General features: G+C 33.9%; 1 protein-coding gene and 1 long non-coding RNA gene across 9 annotated transcripts in view; one reads left to right on the top strand and one right to left on the bottom strand.

Moving 5' to 3' along the window:
* LOC110092551 (phototropin-2) overlaps positions 1 to 13,459 on the top strand; it is a 40,373-nt gene that overhangs the window by 3,610 nt on the left and 23,304 nt on the right. For all 7 annotated transcript variants that reach the window (XR_003700413.1, XR_002302593.2, XM_028693931.1 and 4 more), the window contains exons 7-18: positions 587 to 657; positions 1,149 to 1,255; positions 1,495 to 1,544; positions 1,641 to 1,745; positions 1,904 to 1,963; positions 3,208 to 3,297; positions 3,604 to 3,680; positions 6,914 to 6,998; positions 7,287 to 7,367; positions 7,795 to 7,898; positions 8,636 to 8,685; positions 9,353 to 9,459. Coding sequence is in view for 5 of the 7 variants with exons in the window: in XM_028693931.1 (XP_028549764.1) it covers positions 587 to 657; positions 1,149 to 1,255; positions 1,495 to 1,544; positions 1,641 to 1,745; positions 1,904 to 1,963; positions 3,208 to 3,297; positions 3,604 to 3,680; positions 6,914 to 6,998; positions 7,287 to 7,367; positions 7,795 to 7,898; positions 8,636 to 8,685; positions 9,353 to 9,459 (987 nt within the window). In the remaining 2 variants the exon portion in view is untranslated. The remainder of the gene's footprint in view (positions 1 to 586; positions 658 to 1,148; positions 1,256 to 1,494; positions 1,545 to 1,640; positions 1,746 to 1,903; positions 1,964 to 3,207; positions 3,298 to 3,603; positions 3,681 to 6,913; positions 6,999 to 7,286; positions 7,368 to 7,794; positions 7,899 to 8,635; positions 8,686 to 9,352; positions 9,460 to 13,459) is intronic.
* LOC114579437 overlaps positions 7,820 to 13,459 on the bottom strand; it is a 37,249-nt gene continuing 31,609 nt past the window's right edge. For both annotated transcript variants that reach the window (XR_003700415.1, XR_003700414.1), the window contains one exon: positions 7,820 to 8,042. This is a non-coding gene — a long non-coding RNA (uncharacterized LOC114579437). The remainder of the gene's footprint in view (positions 8,043 to 13,459) is intronic.

Raw genomic sequence — 13,459 nt, 5'->3', positions numbered from 1 at the left:
ATGACGTTGATATCATGTCAAGTTTGAGTAAATTTAGCTTGACCTAAAGTAAAAAAAAATAAAAAAAGTTTGACTATTGCTTGACTTGAAATAAAAAATGACTCGTATTGTGTGAACTCCAATCGAAATCATTGGATTTTGAGTTTAACTGAAAATAGATTCGAGTTGAATCAAAATTTGTTTTGCTAAAGAGATACACATAGCGCAATAAACACACATCTCTTCCCCAACAGAGATCTCAAATTATATTCAAGCTAGTTATGTTAAGTCAAAAGAGGATCTTGAAATTGACTAGAAATAAATTAAAGTTCCAAGTTTCAACTATTCTAAACATCCCTCTAGCCAACCCCAAAGATGGGAGCTACGACCATGGACCTACCATCATATGGGGCTTGGGTGAGTCATCATTTAGAGAATAAATGATAACTTCAGCCTCCAAATGACTGGATATGAAAATTATTTCATAATTATCAAAATTCAATTTGCTAAAGAAATGCTAGTCTCACTGCTTATGTGTAGCATCAAAGTTATAAAACAAATTTTAGTCACTTTATTTAACTCATCGTTTTTGTCCCTTTTCTTGCAGATATTTGCATCAGACAGCTTTCTTGAATTGACAGAATATAGTCGGGAAGAGATTCTAGGAAGAAACTGTAGGTAATAAAATCAATTTGGTTCTCATTCTCATAATTAACTGGATTGCTTTAGCAGCTTATGTTAATGTTCCATGACAATTGTTACTTTTATAACTTTGGCAATGACATCATCCTCCAATTATTTACAAACACGTCATAAAATTCTACATTACAATTTTGGAAATACAAGAGTCTTTTTATTATAGAGAAATAGCAGCATTTTAACTCAAATAACATAAAGTGTCTCTAATTATCAGGCTCCAATTTTAGGTGTCACTGAGTACTGTAAAATGAGGTTTATCATATGATGAAAGGCATCTACCAATCTAAGGATCTAATGACAAAGGGCATTGTAGGTTATAACCACTTATATACAACAGTGCAATTACAGACAATAAATTTTGATAACTTTTCTTACCATGCAATGTATCATATGGATTGTCTACATGTGTATAGGTGAAAGCTTACTCTCTTATGATGAGCTGCAGTATTGACCATCTTATGATTTTACAGGTTTCTTCAAGGGCCTGAAACGGATCAAGCAGTAGTCTCAAAGATAAGAGATGCTATAAGAGAACAAAGAGAAATAACTGTTCAACTTATTAATTACACCAAAAGTGGTAAAGCCATCTACTCTTCTTGGAAATCTGATGTATATAGATTCGCACATTCACCTAAAATACTGATAAACTTCCACATAAATTAATAATTACTAAAAGGAAACTAAGACCTGCAAATCCAATTAGCGTGCATTGAATAAACAACTAAGAAAGATGCAAGATATCTTAAAAAGAAGCATAATACCATGACCACTTAAATTTGCAAATCCCACACTAATTTACCATCTTGAAAAATCCAGGAAAAAAATTTTGGAACTTATTCCACTTACAACCTATGCGCGATCAAAAGGTATAATTCCACAATCCCTTTCTGATATGTTCAATGGTTCAATATTCGTTAGATTTAGCACTTCCCGCGATCATTGATTGATTTTGTTATAAAAAGGGTGAACTTCAATACTTCATTGGCGTGCAACTTGATGGAAGTGATCATGTTGAACCCCTTCGCAATCGCCTCTCAGAGAGAACAGAGATGAACAGTGCAAAAATGGTAAAGTGTAGACATGCTATACTTAAACATCAACCAGTTTCACTTATAACCATCTTCCCTACTTATAAATGAATTACTAATCTCCAAAAGGCGAGTACATTCAAAAGTACATTGCTATTTTTGCTTGCATATGAATTAATATGCAAACTTAACACCAGGTTAAAGCCACGGCAGAAAATGTTAATGAGGCTGTCAGAGAACTTCCGGATGCCAACTTGGTAAGGTACATCTTCCAAATTGCAATGCACTAACCTAACTAATAGACACATTCCTCTATATTAGTTTATTTTGCTTCTCAGTTTAAACAAAGACAAATTAGTTTCTGCAACAGTTTCATATGTCAAAATGAAGTAATACTAGAACTCAAACCATCAGAGGCACATCATCAAGTGAGTGAGCTGTTATAGCCCCCTACTCTCCATGGACTACAAGAGGGTTTAAATCATGTAACAAAATAAGAGTGAAAACTGGCATCTTAAAGTGAAGGACTTGTCTGTAAATGCATTAGGATTAATTAATATCCCATCTACATTCTTCATAGAGGGATATACTATAATTCATTTATACTTTGCATCTCCAACAAATTTATAACCCTCTTCTTTGTATAAAGCAATTACAGAATTCCATAAAATATTCATCTAGAACACCATTAGGTGAATATAAGAACACATGAACACATGCCTCTTCATAGTTGCACCTAATTTTACACCAACTGAAATCCCTTATCAACTTGCTTGCAGAAATAGCACTAAATAGAAAAAATTGTTGTAAAATTCTCACTAAGAATTCAACGGAGTGGGGTTTCAATACTTCACGAAGCCTTGTGGTCGAAGAAAAATTTTACCCACAATTCTTTAAACATCGTGAATACATATTGAACTCATTTAACAAATCAAGTCTTGGAAAAGCCTACTCTAAGAAAGAAAAAAAAAATTGAATCAAAGAATCCCTTACAAGAAGCTCTAAAGCAAACTATTGATCAGGAACACTGTGACTCTATTAAGAGACAGGGATTGTCAGATTGGCTTATCTATGCCATTCAAATTGGGAGAACCATGAGTTGTCATAGTTGCTTTACGAGTTCTATCAAGTTATGAAAATTATGATTTGGGATAAGAATAATGATGAAATAAAAAATTATGGTTTTGTTTACTGTAAAATTTAATGTAGAAGCCTATTTTACCAATAAAAAGTGATTATACACACACTTCAATATATAGCCTTCATCCAAAATCTCTGCGCTGTATTTTCAAGAATTGTCATTTACAGCATCATTTCTATGTCAGTTTCTCCAAATCCATATAAGTGCATCATAGAGCTCTACTATACTGTCTGGCAGTTAAATAGTTATAATCCTTCTATGTTGCATTAGAACATTATTTACTAAGGCTGCTCGAAGAGACTAAAAAATTAGTTTCTTAATCAATGATGACCTCTTGAAATTTTCTTGAAATTTTCTCAGAGACCTGAGGCCTTGTGGGAAGTCCACTCAAAACCTGTCTTTCCAAAGCCACACAATAGTAATAAATCTTCATGGAAAGCAATAGAGAAGGTATGGCTTTCTTGAAACACATTTTCATAATGAATTTCTGTACTGAGCTTGTTGTTATAATAGTACATTGATGATGGCACAAGCACACATGTAAGAACTTGCAACACACAAAATTGTTATAAAGAGCTTACCCAATGTGCAAAGCTCCTATCAAAACAGAGATAAATTCATGGTCATTGATTGGAAGAATCTAATGACCATGCTATTTAAATAAAGTGGACAAGTAAAGGGCAAAAAACTTAATAGCTAATCATCAATTCTTCCTCATATCTTACAGTGACAAATTATATTTGCATACAAATGTAGATAACTGGAGAAGGTGAACAATTAAGTTTGAAGCATTTCAGACCAATAAAACCTTTGGGCTGTGGGGATACTGGAAGGTATTGCTAGATAAGTTGTTACTTATATTACTTTTGAAAAGTTCAAGTAGAAAGTGGTATTATAGAGAAGTATTAATCAACTAATTAATAGTTGAAATTTTTCTATTTATGATTTCATATCATCAAAATTGATGATATTCTTCTCTTTTATTTTTTTTCGTTTGTATTTATTTTATTTGCATGTCTCTGTGTATGTGTGTATACACACTCTTCAAAATAAATAAGACAAAAATAAATTGCCTACTCTAACATGGCATCAAAGCTGGGTTAAGCTATAGACATTGCCTTCCCACCTTCCGCCTCCCACCCCTTGGGCATCTTTCTCTTTCTCGTACATTAGTTCACACTCGCTTGTTGACCTACTTGCCTGTACTCGCTCACTTTCGCACCACTTACATGAGCCTTCATCACTAGTCTGAAACCACACTTGCTCGGTACTAAGTACTCTCCTTACATGTGCATAGTTAGCAATTGCTGTTGCGCTATTGCCTCATTCGTACCCTACCTAACACCCTTGCCTCAGTGCTATGCCCTCCCTTGCAACCTACCCTCTAGTAGCACATGCTTCTATCTAGGCATTGAAACTGGACATTTTCATCAATGTAGACACTATCAGAGGCATCAAAGTAAAAGGAGAATCCATTAGTGATGTATATTTTGTTTCAATGTTGCTTTCCACTACAAAAAAAATACCAACTCTTATCTTTCCAGCATTTACTCATCTTCATGATCCAAGTTACTTAGATTATTTGTGCCTCCTCATGATGTCTAAGCTTCTCCCTCATCTGGTACTGAGATAAAAACGTTATCCACTATCAAATTTAATGGTACAAACTATCACATATGTGGTCAAAATCTTTTAATTTTCTTATTAGTTCTCATGAAAAACTAGCATCTTGATGCGTCTCTTCCAACTTGTGATGAAACTATGAAATTTTCTAATTTGCAAGAATCTAATTATGTTCTTATTTGGTTACTAATTTATTGCAACTATCATGTTCTAAGACATTACAAAGAAGTAAGATTTTCTCCATTCCACCTATTTCCAAGGCAATAATATTGCTTATGTTTACTACACCCTATATTCTGATATCTTTTCTCTTCAAGAATAGTATTTGACTATTCCAGAATATTGCAATATCTTATAGAAAGTATGATGAACTTCTCTGATATAAACCATTTACCATTAATCCACTCATCTGGGAAAAATAGAAAGAGGCCATTAGTGTTGTTTATGTTTACCACACTTGTTCACTGTTTTATTTTCATTATGGGATTTTTGTGTTTTACAATAATTTTCTTTAGAGTTGTTCCAAGCATCGCCTAGGATTTGTGGAGAGTCGATGTACCTCTCAAATAGTAGATTAACTTGTATCTTAGTTTGTAGTGACGATATCAATAAAATTAGCTCATAATCACATTATTTCTTGCCGATTTACATTGCGTTGTCACTTTGTTATTGTTGTTTTTGGGTGTGTGGAGATCGAATTCCTATCACTCGGTTATTTCCGACCAATTTGCCCTTGCAACAGAGCAGCATAGTGATTAGAATGGTGCTTGTGGCCATGGGGAAAAAACCTTTTATCCTTGCTCTCTTTGCGACTACACTAATCATTCCTCAAAATGGTGTAGGGCTAAGTTTGGTGGTTACAACTCCATAACTCAACATGCCTTTAGCTCTTCTCTAACAACAGTTGACATTTCTTGATCCATAATCAACTCAATACGACAATATAATTATATTACAAACTCTTCCCAAATTGATTATGATATGATCCAGGAAAAGAGATTAACATGAATTGATCAACAAAAATTTTAATTAAATTTTCTTCCATCGAACCATCATTCCCCAAGTTTTCCTACTTGTCTTCTTGATATTTCTCTAATTTTTTTTTCTCAGAGCTCAGCCAAAAGTACGAGTAAATTCACAACTTGTAGCCAAGAAAATTTGGAAAAATAGCATTTTGATAGCTTGGGATCTTTCATTAAACACTAAAAATAGTGGTAACACTACACAAGTTTGATTCCCTGCTCGAAAATGAGGTCAACAAGAGGAAAGCAAATGCCTCCAAGATCATCTAGGACTTAGCCATCGATTATATGAAGTTGAGAGGTGATATAAATATAGAATAGACTAATGCCAATAAATTGAATTATATTCAATTAACGTCAAATTATAACCAACAAATTCCCATATAAATATAATAAAAAAATTTACACAAAAAATCAATTTTAACCTAAAAATAAGAAAATATAAGATAAATCCTATCAATCTAGATAAATTATTTAATAAAACAAGTCATCATCTAAATTCTTTTACATTTATTTGATAATTAAAAGAAAATTATTATTGATAGAATAAAGAAATATTCCTCTAAATCACCCTTATAAGCCTGGGAGTGGGGGAAGGAATTTGTATAGTTCAAATTGGCACTTTCCATAATTTATTGGAGTTAGTTATAGTATTTTCTATGTCCCCATTGTCTTATGGTTGACTGTTCCATGCAAGACTTGATTTATGGAGTTATTTTTGACTTTTGACTAATCCAAAACACCTTGAATATTAGTCAAAAGTCCTCCTTTCATGCCTTGAATTGTAGATTACTGGATTTGTCTTTGATTTATATAAAATTTTTTGGGAAAATAGCTAAAAAGTCCTACAGTGAATTTTCAAGTTGATTTTGACTAAAATTCAAAACCTGAAATAAGCTCCAATTTTGGCCCCCTTGCTATTTTGGATGAAAATCATGCCTAAACTTATTATTTTGAAATTAGTTAGCATGCATTGAGATTCCACCTTGATACCATATGTTTCCTTAACTATTTTATGCTTGCATGAGCCTATTAAGTATTAACCTTGACTTTGCAAGCAAAACTCCAATTTTATTTGTGCATTGACCTTTAGTTTCAATTAGGTTGAATTAGTATTTTTAGAGCCCCCCCAAATCACTTTCAACCCTAGCACCCCTTATGGATTTGACACTTTTCTAGGGAGGATTATGATCATCTAATTCAAAAGTCTATGACAACCATGCATTATCCCTTCTAATTCTAATGTACTTAATTCGTTGAAAAGACTAATGTTACTGATCACCTATTTCAAGCAAAAAAAATGATATTAATTCATTCACACAAAAAGTTTAAAATTTAACCATTTTAAATATATTTAATAAATTTGCTGCATTTTTATGTCAGCATTTGAATTAATAAGGTTATTTTGTTATTTGTTACAGCGTACATTTAGTGGAACTTGAAGGCACAAACCAACTATTTGCTATGAAGGCAATGGACAAAGTAGTTATGATGAACCGCAATAAGGTATTATGCTAAAATTTTTGTCAACTGATGCTAAACTGTTTGTCAATATTTTGACTATCCCACTAAGTGGCCTCCAAACATCACTTTGGCGGTTGCACAAAAAGCAACTTTCAAAATGTAAATTTTTAATCTTCTCCTAGCAGAAAAAGATTCAAAACACCATCAGTCTTTTCCCTTAAAATATCATATCAATTTCCTTCATATACTTACTGGCACAAGCATTTATGATTTAGCAAACTACAATAAAGTTCAAAATTTGATTACTCACTTGGAATGTCACTTCTACAGGTGCATCGAGCATGCATTGAGAGGGAAATTTACTCGTTACTGGACCATCCCTTCCTTCCAACATTATACGCTTCTTTTCAGGTTAACTAAATTATGACCTAGTTTTCTAATATCATTAAAAGTGCATCAAATATATAAAGCAAAGAGCAAATTTTCAGTTCATCAAAACAAACAGAGCAAATTTTGGAAAATGTACATCAATAAACCAGAGAAAGGTATCACAGACTTTACATTCCACTAAGCAAAAAAATGCAAATTGAGGCAAAAATATACAAAAAATGTTAGCTGCCAGAAGCAAAATTTGAAAAATGTATATCAACCAGTCAGAAAAGGTATCATTCCACTAAGCTAAAAAAATGCCATGTGAAATCATAAAAAAATGCCACTTGACACAATAAATATACAAAAAATGTTTGCCAACAGAGCTGTCCTAGGTTTTTCCATAACAAGTATAAATTGATACAGAGAAAGATAGCCAGACATTACTAATTGTACCTTCATTTCTCAGACAACAACACACGTTTGTTTGATAACAGACTTTTGTCCGGGAGGAGAGTTATTTGCATTGCTTGATAGGCAGCCTATGAAGATTATCAAAGAGGAAGTTGCAAGGTACTGTAAATTAGCATATGTAAAATCTTTTGCACTTTTTTTCCAATTCTTGCAATAAGGAAGATACTGCTAAGCCATCTAGGATCAAACTCCTAATTCTTTAGAGATACTATGAATTGCTTTTCAGCACCCCAAGAATAACACCTGTATAAAACGGCAATAATGAATTTCAACTTTCCTTTCAAATATATGTGATGTAAGTTACAGTTACTTTCAATTAATCAGGCAAAATAAAGCTGGAGAAATATAAACTATCATATTTGTCACTAGGCTATGAGGCTTGAATAAATTTCAGTAGGATAAAGGAAATTTATAAGTTGTGTTAGAAAAAAAGATTTAATTTATTTTCGTCTATCAGGTCGAGATATTTCAAAATTTATATTAGCATCCACAGATTATTATAAGGATCATTCATCATGAAAGCTATTGGAGGTAAGATATACGAAACTGACTTAATTATACATTCTTGATAGGATTTGTACTTTTTGCAAGCTCTATAGATTTTGAACATAAATATAGCATCGCTAAGTTAAGAAACTATGGCATATCAGACCTGTCATATCTTAGCTCTCATTTGCAATCTCACCAGGTCTTGCTCACAAAATTTATCCAAATATAGACCACTGAATAGCATATCTTTAAGTGAAAAAACAACATTGTACAGAGCAATAAATACTAAATACCAATGTCGAGTGATCATCTGCAATTTAAATTGATGATGTTCAAACATATTCCAGGTTTTATGCTGCTGAAGTTATTGTTGGCCTGGAATACCTTCATTGTCTAGGTATCATTTTTTAATTTGAAGAGATTCATACTATTCTGAATGCCGCAGCAGTTCCATCTTTTCTGCGTTCCCATTTAATACTTGTTGAATAGCTAAGAGCAAAGCATAGATTACATAATATGTTTTTCTGTCAAGAAAGAGAGATTTGTTACAGATTTATGATTAAGTTCCTTCTTTTATTTTAGTTAAGAGATTCCAATACTGCCTGAAAGATTGCCTGTAAATGTAACTGGCATAAGTTTTAAATCAAACCTTAAACTGGTAATTCAAAGTTGTGAAATTTAAACCTAAATAAAGGAGGTGGAAACCCTTATAAGCTCAAAGAGTGTGGACACCCAAATGGTGGGTCAAGAAACTTGCAGTGATGATGAATCATACAACAACTTATTACTGATTCGCACATCGCTAACTTATTCTATTTGACTGAACTTTAGTTATGAAATTTCAAATCATGCTATTCCTAAATTAAGTGATTGCAATCGAATAATTAATGAATAAATGGCATTAATATGTAGCTGTCGCAATAAAGTAGGTTATTATTGGCAAATGTAAAAACTCCTTTTAGATCTTCAAATTCATTTTAGATATTTCACAACTTTAGATCTTCAAATTCATTTTTCAATAACCATTATTTTCTCCAACTTACATTCACCCTTTTTCGATACAGGAATAATATATCGTGATTTGAAGCCTGAAAATATTCTACTCCAGGAAGATGGGCATATAATGTTAACAGACTTCGATCTATCATTCCTGACAAATTGCAAACCTCAAGTATGTTCATTATTGCTTTATAAATTTGATTACTTGAAAAATTTTCAGCTATCTTCCTTCTATTTTACCAATCATCATATTCAAGTTAGAATACTCTTTATTTCATCTTCCAGAAATTAGAAGTAAATCCTTGTTCTTAAAAAAACTAAATAGTTATAAGATTATTATATTGTTTTTACATTGGATTTATAAAATTTAAGCATTTCAAGATTTTTTTCCATGCGCATTTCTACCACCTTGGCTAGTGAACTGTATCTAAATTTTTTAGGCATCATCTTGAAAGCTTGAAAATTTTGGCTTATGTTAAGAAAGGAAGAGGTAAACCTAGAAAGACTTGGTTAGAAAATATTAGAAATGACATTTCTTTATTAGATTTAAATGTGAATTTGACTCTTAACAAGACACAATGGAGAAAAAAGATTTATGTAGCTGACCCCACAGTGGGATAAAAGCTGTATGTTGTTGTTTTTGTTGTTGTATCTTGAACGCTTGAAATTTTTACATGGCATTGAAAATATTACGTGGCAAATAACATTGAATTTCCTAATCATTAACTTTATGATTTACTGTGGAAATCAAATATTCATTCTTGCATTCACTTGTATTACAGTTCTTATCTTTATCAAGATACAAGTATGATATATATAGGATAGCTAAAGAACATTCTAGATGGATTGAAGAATTAGTTGGAGTCTTTGGATAAGCTGTCAATAAGCCTACGTGTAGCCCTGTGATTGATCCAAACTGATGCAAGCCAAAGTCCTGTTCCGTTATTTCTGTTATTGTCATTACTCCCCATCAAGCTAACGGCCCAAGTTGGACGGTAAGCTTGTTTCGTAGCAACTGAAAACGAGCTGTAGAGAGTGTCTTCGTAAGTATATCTACTAGCTGATCCTAAGTGGTGACTGGAGTTACACGAATATTTTGAGATTGTATGTGATCTCTAATGAAGTGTTGATCAATTTCAATGTGTTTCAATTTTGAGTGAAACACATGATTATTGGCCAATGCAATAGTTGATATGTTATCACAGCTTAAGTCTGTTGGATTGGTCAGATTTATAATAAAATCCTGAAGAAATTTTCTCAGCCAAATTATATCAGCAGTTGCCGCCGCCAAAGCTCTGTACTCCGCCTCTGTCAAAGAACGAGCAATAGTATGTTGCATCTTTACACTCCATAACAGAATTGTGTTTCCCAAAAATGTGCAATATCCTGTTATAGACCGTCGAGCTTGTTTATCACTCACCCAGTCTGCGTCCGAATATGAATGCAGCTTCAATGGTCCTTGTGAGATGGGAATGTCGTAGTTACAAGTTCCTTTAATGTATCTTAAAAGTTCTTGAGCATCTATATGTGTTCTGATAAAGAGTTATGCATCTGTTGACAGAGTACATTGACGGCATATGCTATGTCGGGTCTAGTGATTGTTAAGTATTGTAAAGCACCTATAATTTGTCTGTAGGTATGGGAATCGAACAACACAGGATCCGTATTTATATCTGTCAGTAGCTTTGTGGATGTAGGATTTGAAAGTGGTTTGCACTGAAGTAGGCCGGCTGTTTGAAATATAGACTTTGCATATGATGATTGAGACATGAAGTAGGAATCCTTAGCCTGAGTAATTTGAATACCCAAAAAGTTTGTGATTGTCCCGAGATGTTTCATTGTAAATTTCTGGTTCAATTGATGAAGAACCTGAGATATCATGGTAGGATTATTGCCAGCTAGGAGAATGTCATCCACATAGATTACCATATATAATTGAGTGTTGTTTTGGTGGAATATGAATAGAGATGAATCAGCTTTGCCATGTTGAAAACCGAGTGATTTTAGATGCGTAGAGAACAGTTTGAATCATTGCCGCGGTGCTTGTTCGAGATTGTATATAGCTTTGCATAGAAGACATACATAATTGGGATGTATGGTATCTTCAATTCCTTTTGGTTGCTTTATATAGATTGCCTCTTCTAGATCACCATGTATAAATGTATATGCGACATCCAATTGATGTATGGCCCACTTGTGAGCATCGTTATTGTAATTAGAGCTCGAATGGTTGGAAATTTAGCCACCAGACTAAATGTTTCTGAGCAGTTGATCCCATACTCTTGGTGATTACCTTGTGCTACCAGCCTTGCATTGAATCTTGCAATTGAGCAATTAGAATGTCATTTGGTTCTGAAGGTTCATTTACACCCTAGTATCGGTTTGTTGTCTGGATGTGGTACTAAATTCCATGCACCCTGCTGCTGTAGAGCTAGAAAATTCTCAGCCATAGCCTTGTGCCAGTGAGCAGATTTGACTGCTTCAATGTAGCATTTAGGATCTTGTTGGTTTGAGATATCATCACTGATATTAGCATGTACGAGATTGAGGATTTGTCGTGGCTTGAGTGAGCCGGTTTTGAATTTAGTGATCATTGGATGAGTTGCTATTGGAATGTCTGGAGGCCGGAGGGTTAGACAATGATGCTTCAGCTAAGATATTGGGTGGTCAGTGAGAATTGTGTCTGATATGAGAGGTAGGAGCATGAGAGACAGATGTGTGGATTATTTGTTGTATAGTGAAAGTCTTGTTGGCAGAGGTCTGGAATGTAGGAGTTAATAGACCCGGTATTGGATATGAGGAGTACTGTGTTGTGGACCAATCAGTTTGGGAGGATTGAATTGGAAACATATTCTTGTCAAAGACCACGCATCGAGAAAACATATATTTTGTGGGTCTTGTGATCAAAGCATTTGTAACCCTTCAAGATGGATGAATAGCTGATGAACACACAGGGTATTGATTTAGGAGCAAATTTGTTGTGCTGATTTGGTGGTTGCCATGGAAAACACAGACATACAAACGTTTTTAATGCAGAGTAATCAGGTAAAATGTTATATAGACTTTGTATTAGAGATATGCTGTTTGTGGACCGGGATGACAGTTTATTAATGAGAAAAGAAGCGGTAAGAGCTGCCTCAAGCCATAGTTTGAATGGGAGATACGCTGAGTTTAGGAGAGTTTTGGTAGTTTCTATCAAATGACGATGCTTTCTCTCTGTTAAACCATTTTGTTCTGGTGTATAGGGACAAGAAATTTGATGCTGTATACAATACTGACTGAGAAACTCATGCATTTGTGAGTTCAAGTACTCTTTTCCCTCATTAGATCGTAGGCTTTTTATTTTGAATGGTAGCTGGTTTTCAATCAGATTTTTGAATTTGATGAATATGGGTGCAACATCTGATTTGTTTACCATAGGAAAAATTCACGTAAACCGGAAAAAAATCGTCTATGAATACAACGTAGTACTTAAAACCTTGATGAGATACTACTAAGGAAGGACCCCATACATTATAATGTGGTAGTGTAAGAGGTTGAGAAGATCTAGAGTCAAATTTAGGAAAAACTAGTTTATGACTTTTGGACACAATACAATCATGACAAAGAACTTTAGAAGTAGGAATGTGGAGTTGTTTGTGGTTTTTGGAGATTGTCTTGAGCACTTGATGATGGTGATGCCCAAGATGTTTGTGCCAAATAGAGGACAGTTGATGAGTTGCGGTGAATGTTGAATGACTGGTAGTTGAGAGAGGATAGAGGCCATTATAGCTTGGTCCCTTGAGAAAAACTTGATGCCTCTTCAAGTCCTTGATGATGAAACCATTGACATCAAAAGAAATGGTGATGTTTTTGTCTTTTGTTAGAGCTGATATGGATAGGAAATTATGTGAAAGTTGAGGAATGTGAAGAAATTGGGATAGCCAAAGCTTACTGTGAGGTGTAGGTAGAATACCAGATCCTGAGTGAGCAATTGGGATGGTTCGACCGTCACCAATTATGATTTGGGCAGAAATTGAGCCTGAATTGCACTCGATCCGAACCGATTTGAGTTGATTTGGGTATGATCAAGTCAATTTTAAGAAATTGGACTTGAATCGGCATCGAATCGCGTCGAATTTGGTTCAACGAGGCTTGATTGGGTTCGATTTGGACCGATTTTAGATCGCTTC

The sequence above is a fragment of the Dendrobium catenatum genome, unplaced genomic scaffold (assembly GCF_001605985.2).
Source record: "Dendrobium catenatum unplaced genomic scaffold, ASM160598v2 fragScaff_scaffold_45, whole genome shotgun sequence".
NCBI classification, from domain to species: Eukaryota; Viridiplantae; Streptophyta; class Magnoliopsida; order Asparagales; family Orchidaceae; genus Dendrobium; species Dendrobium catenatum.
This window is presented reverse-complemented; position numbering and strand designations above follow the sequence as displayed.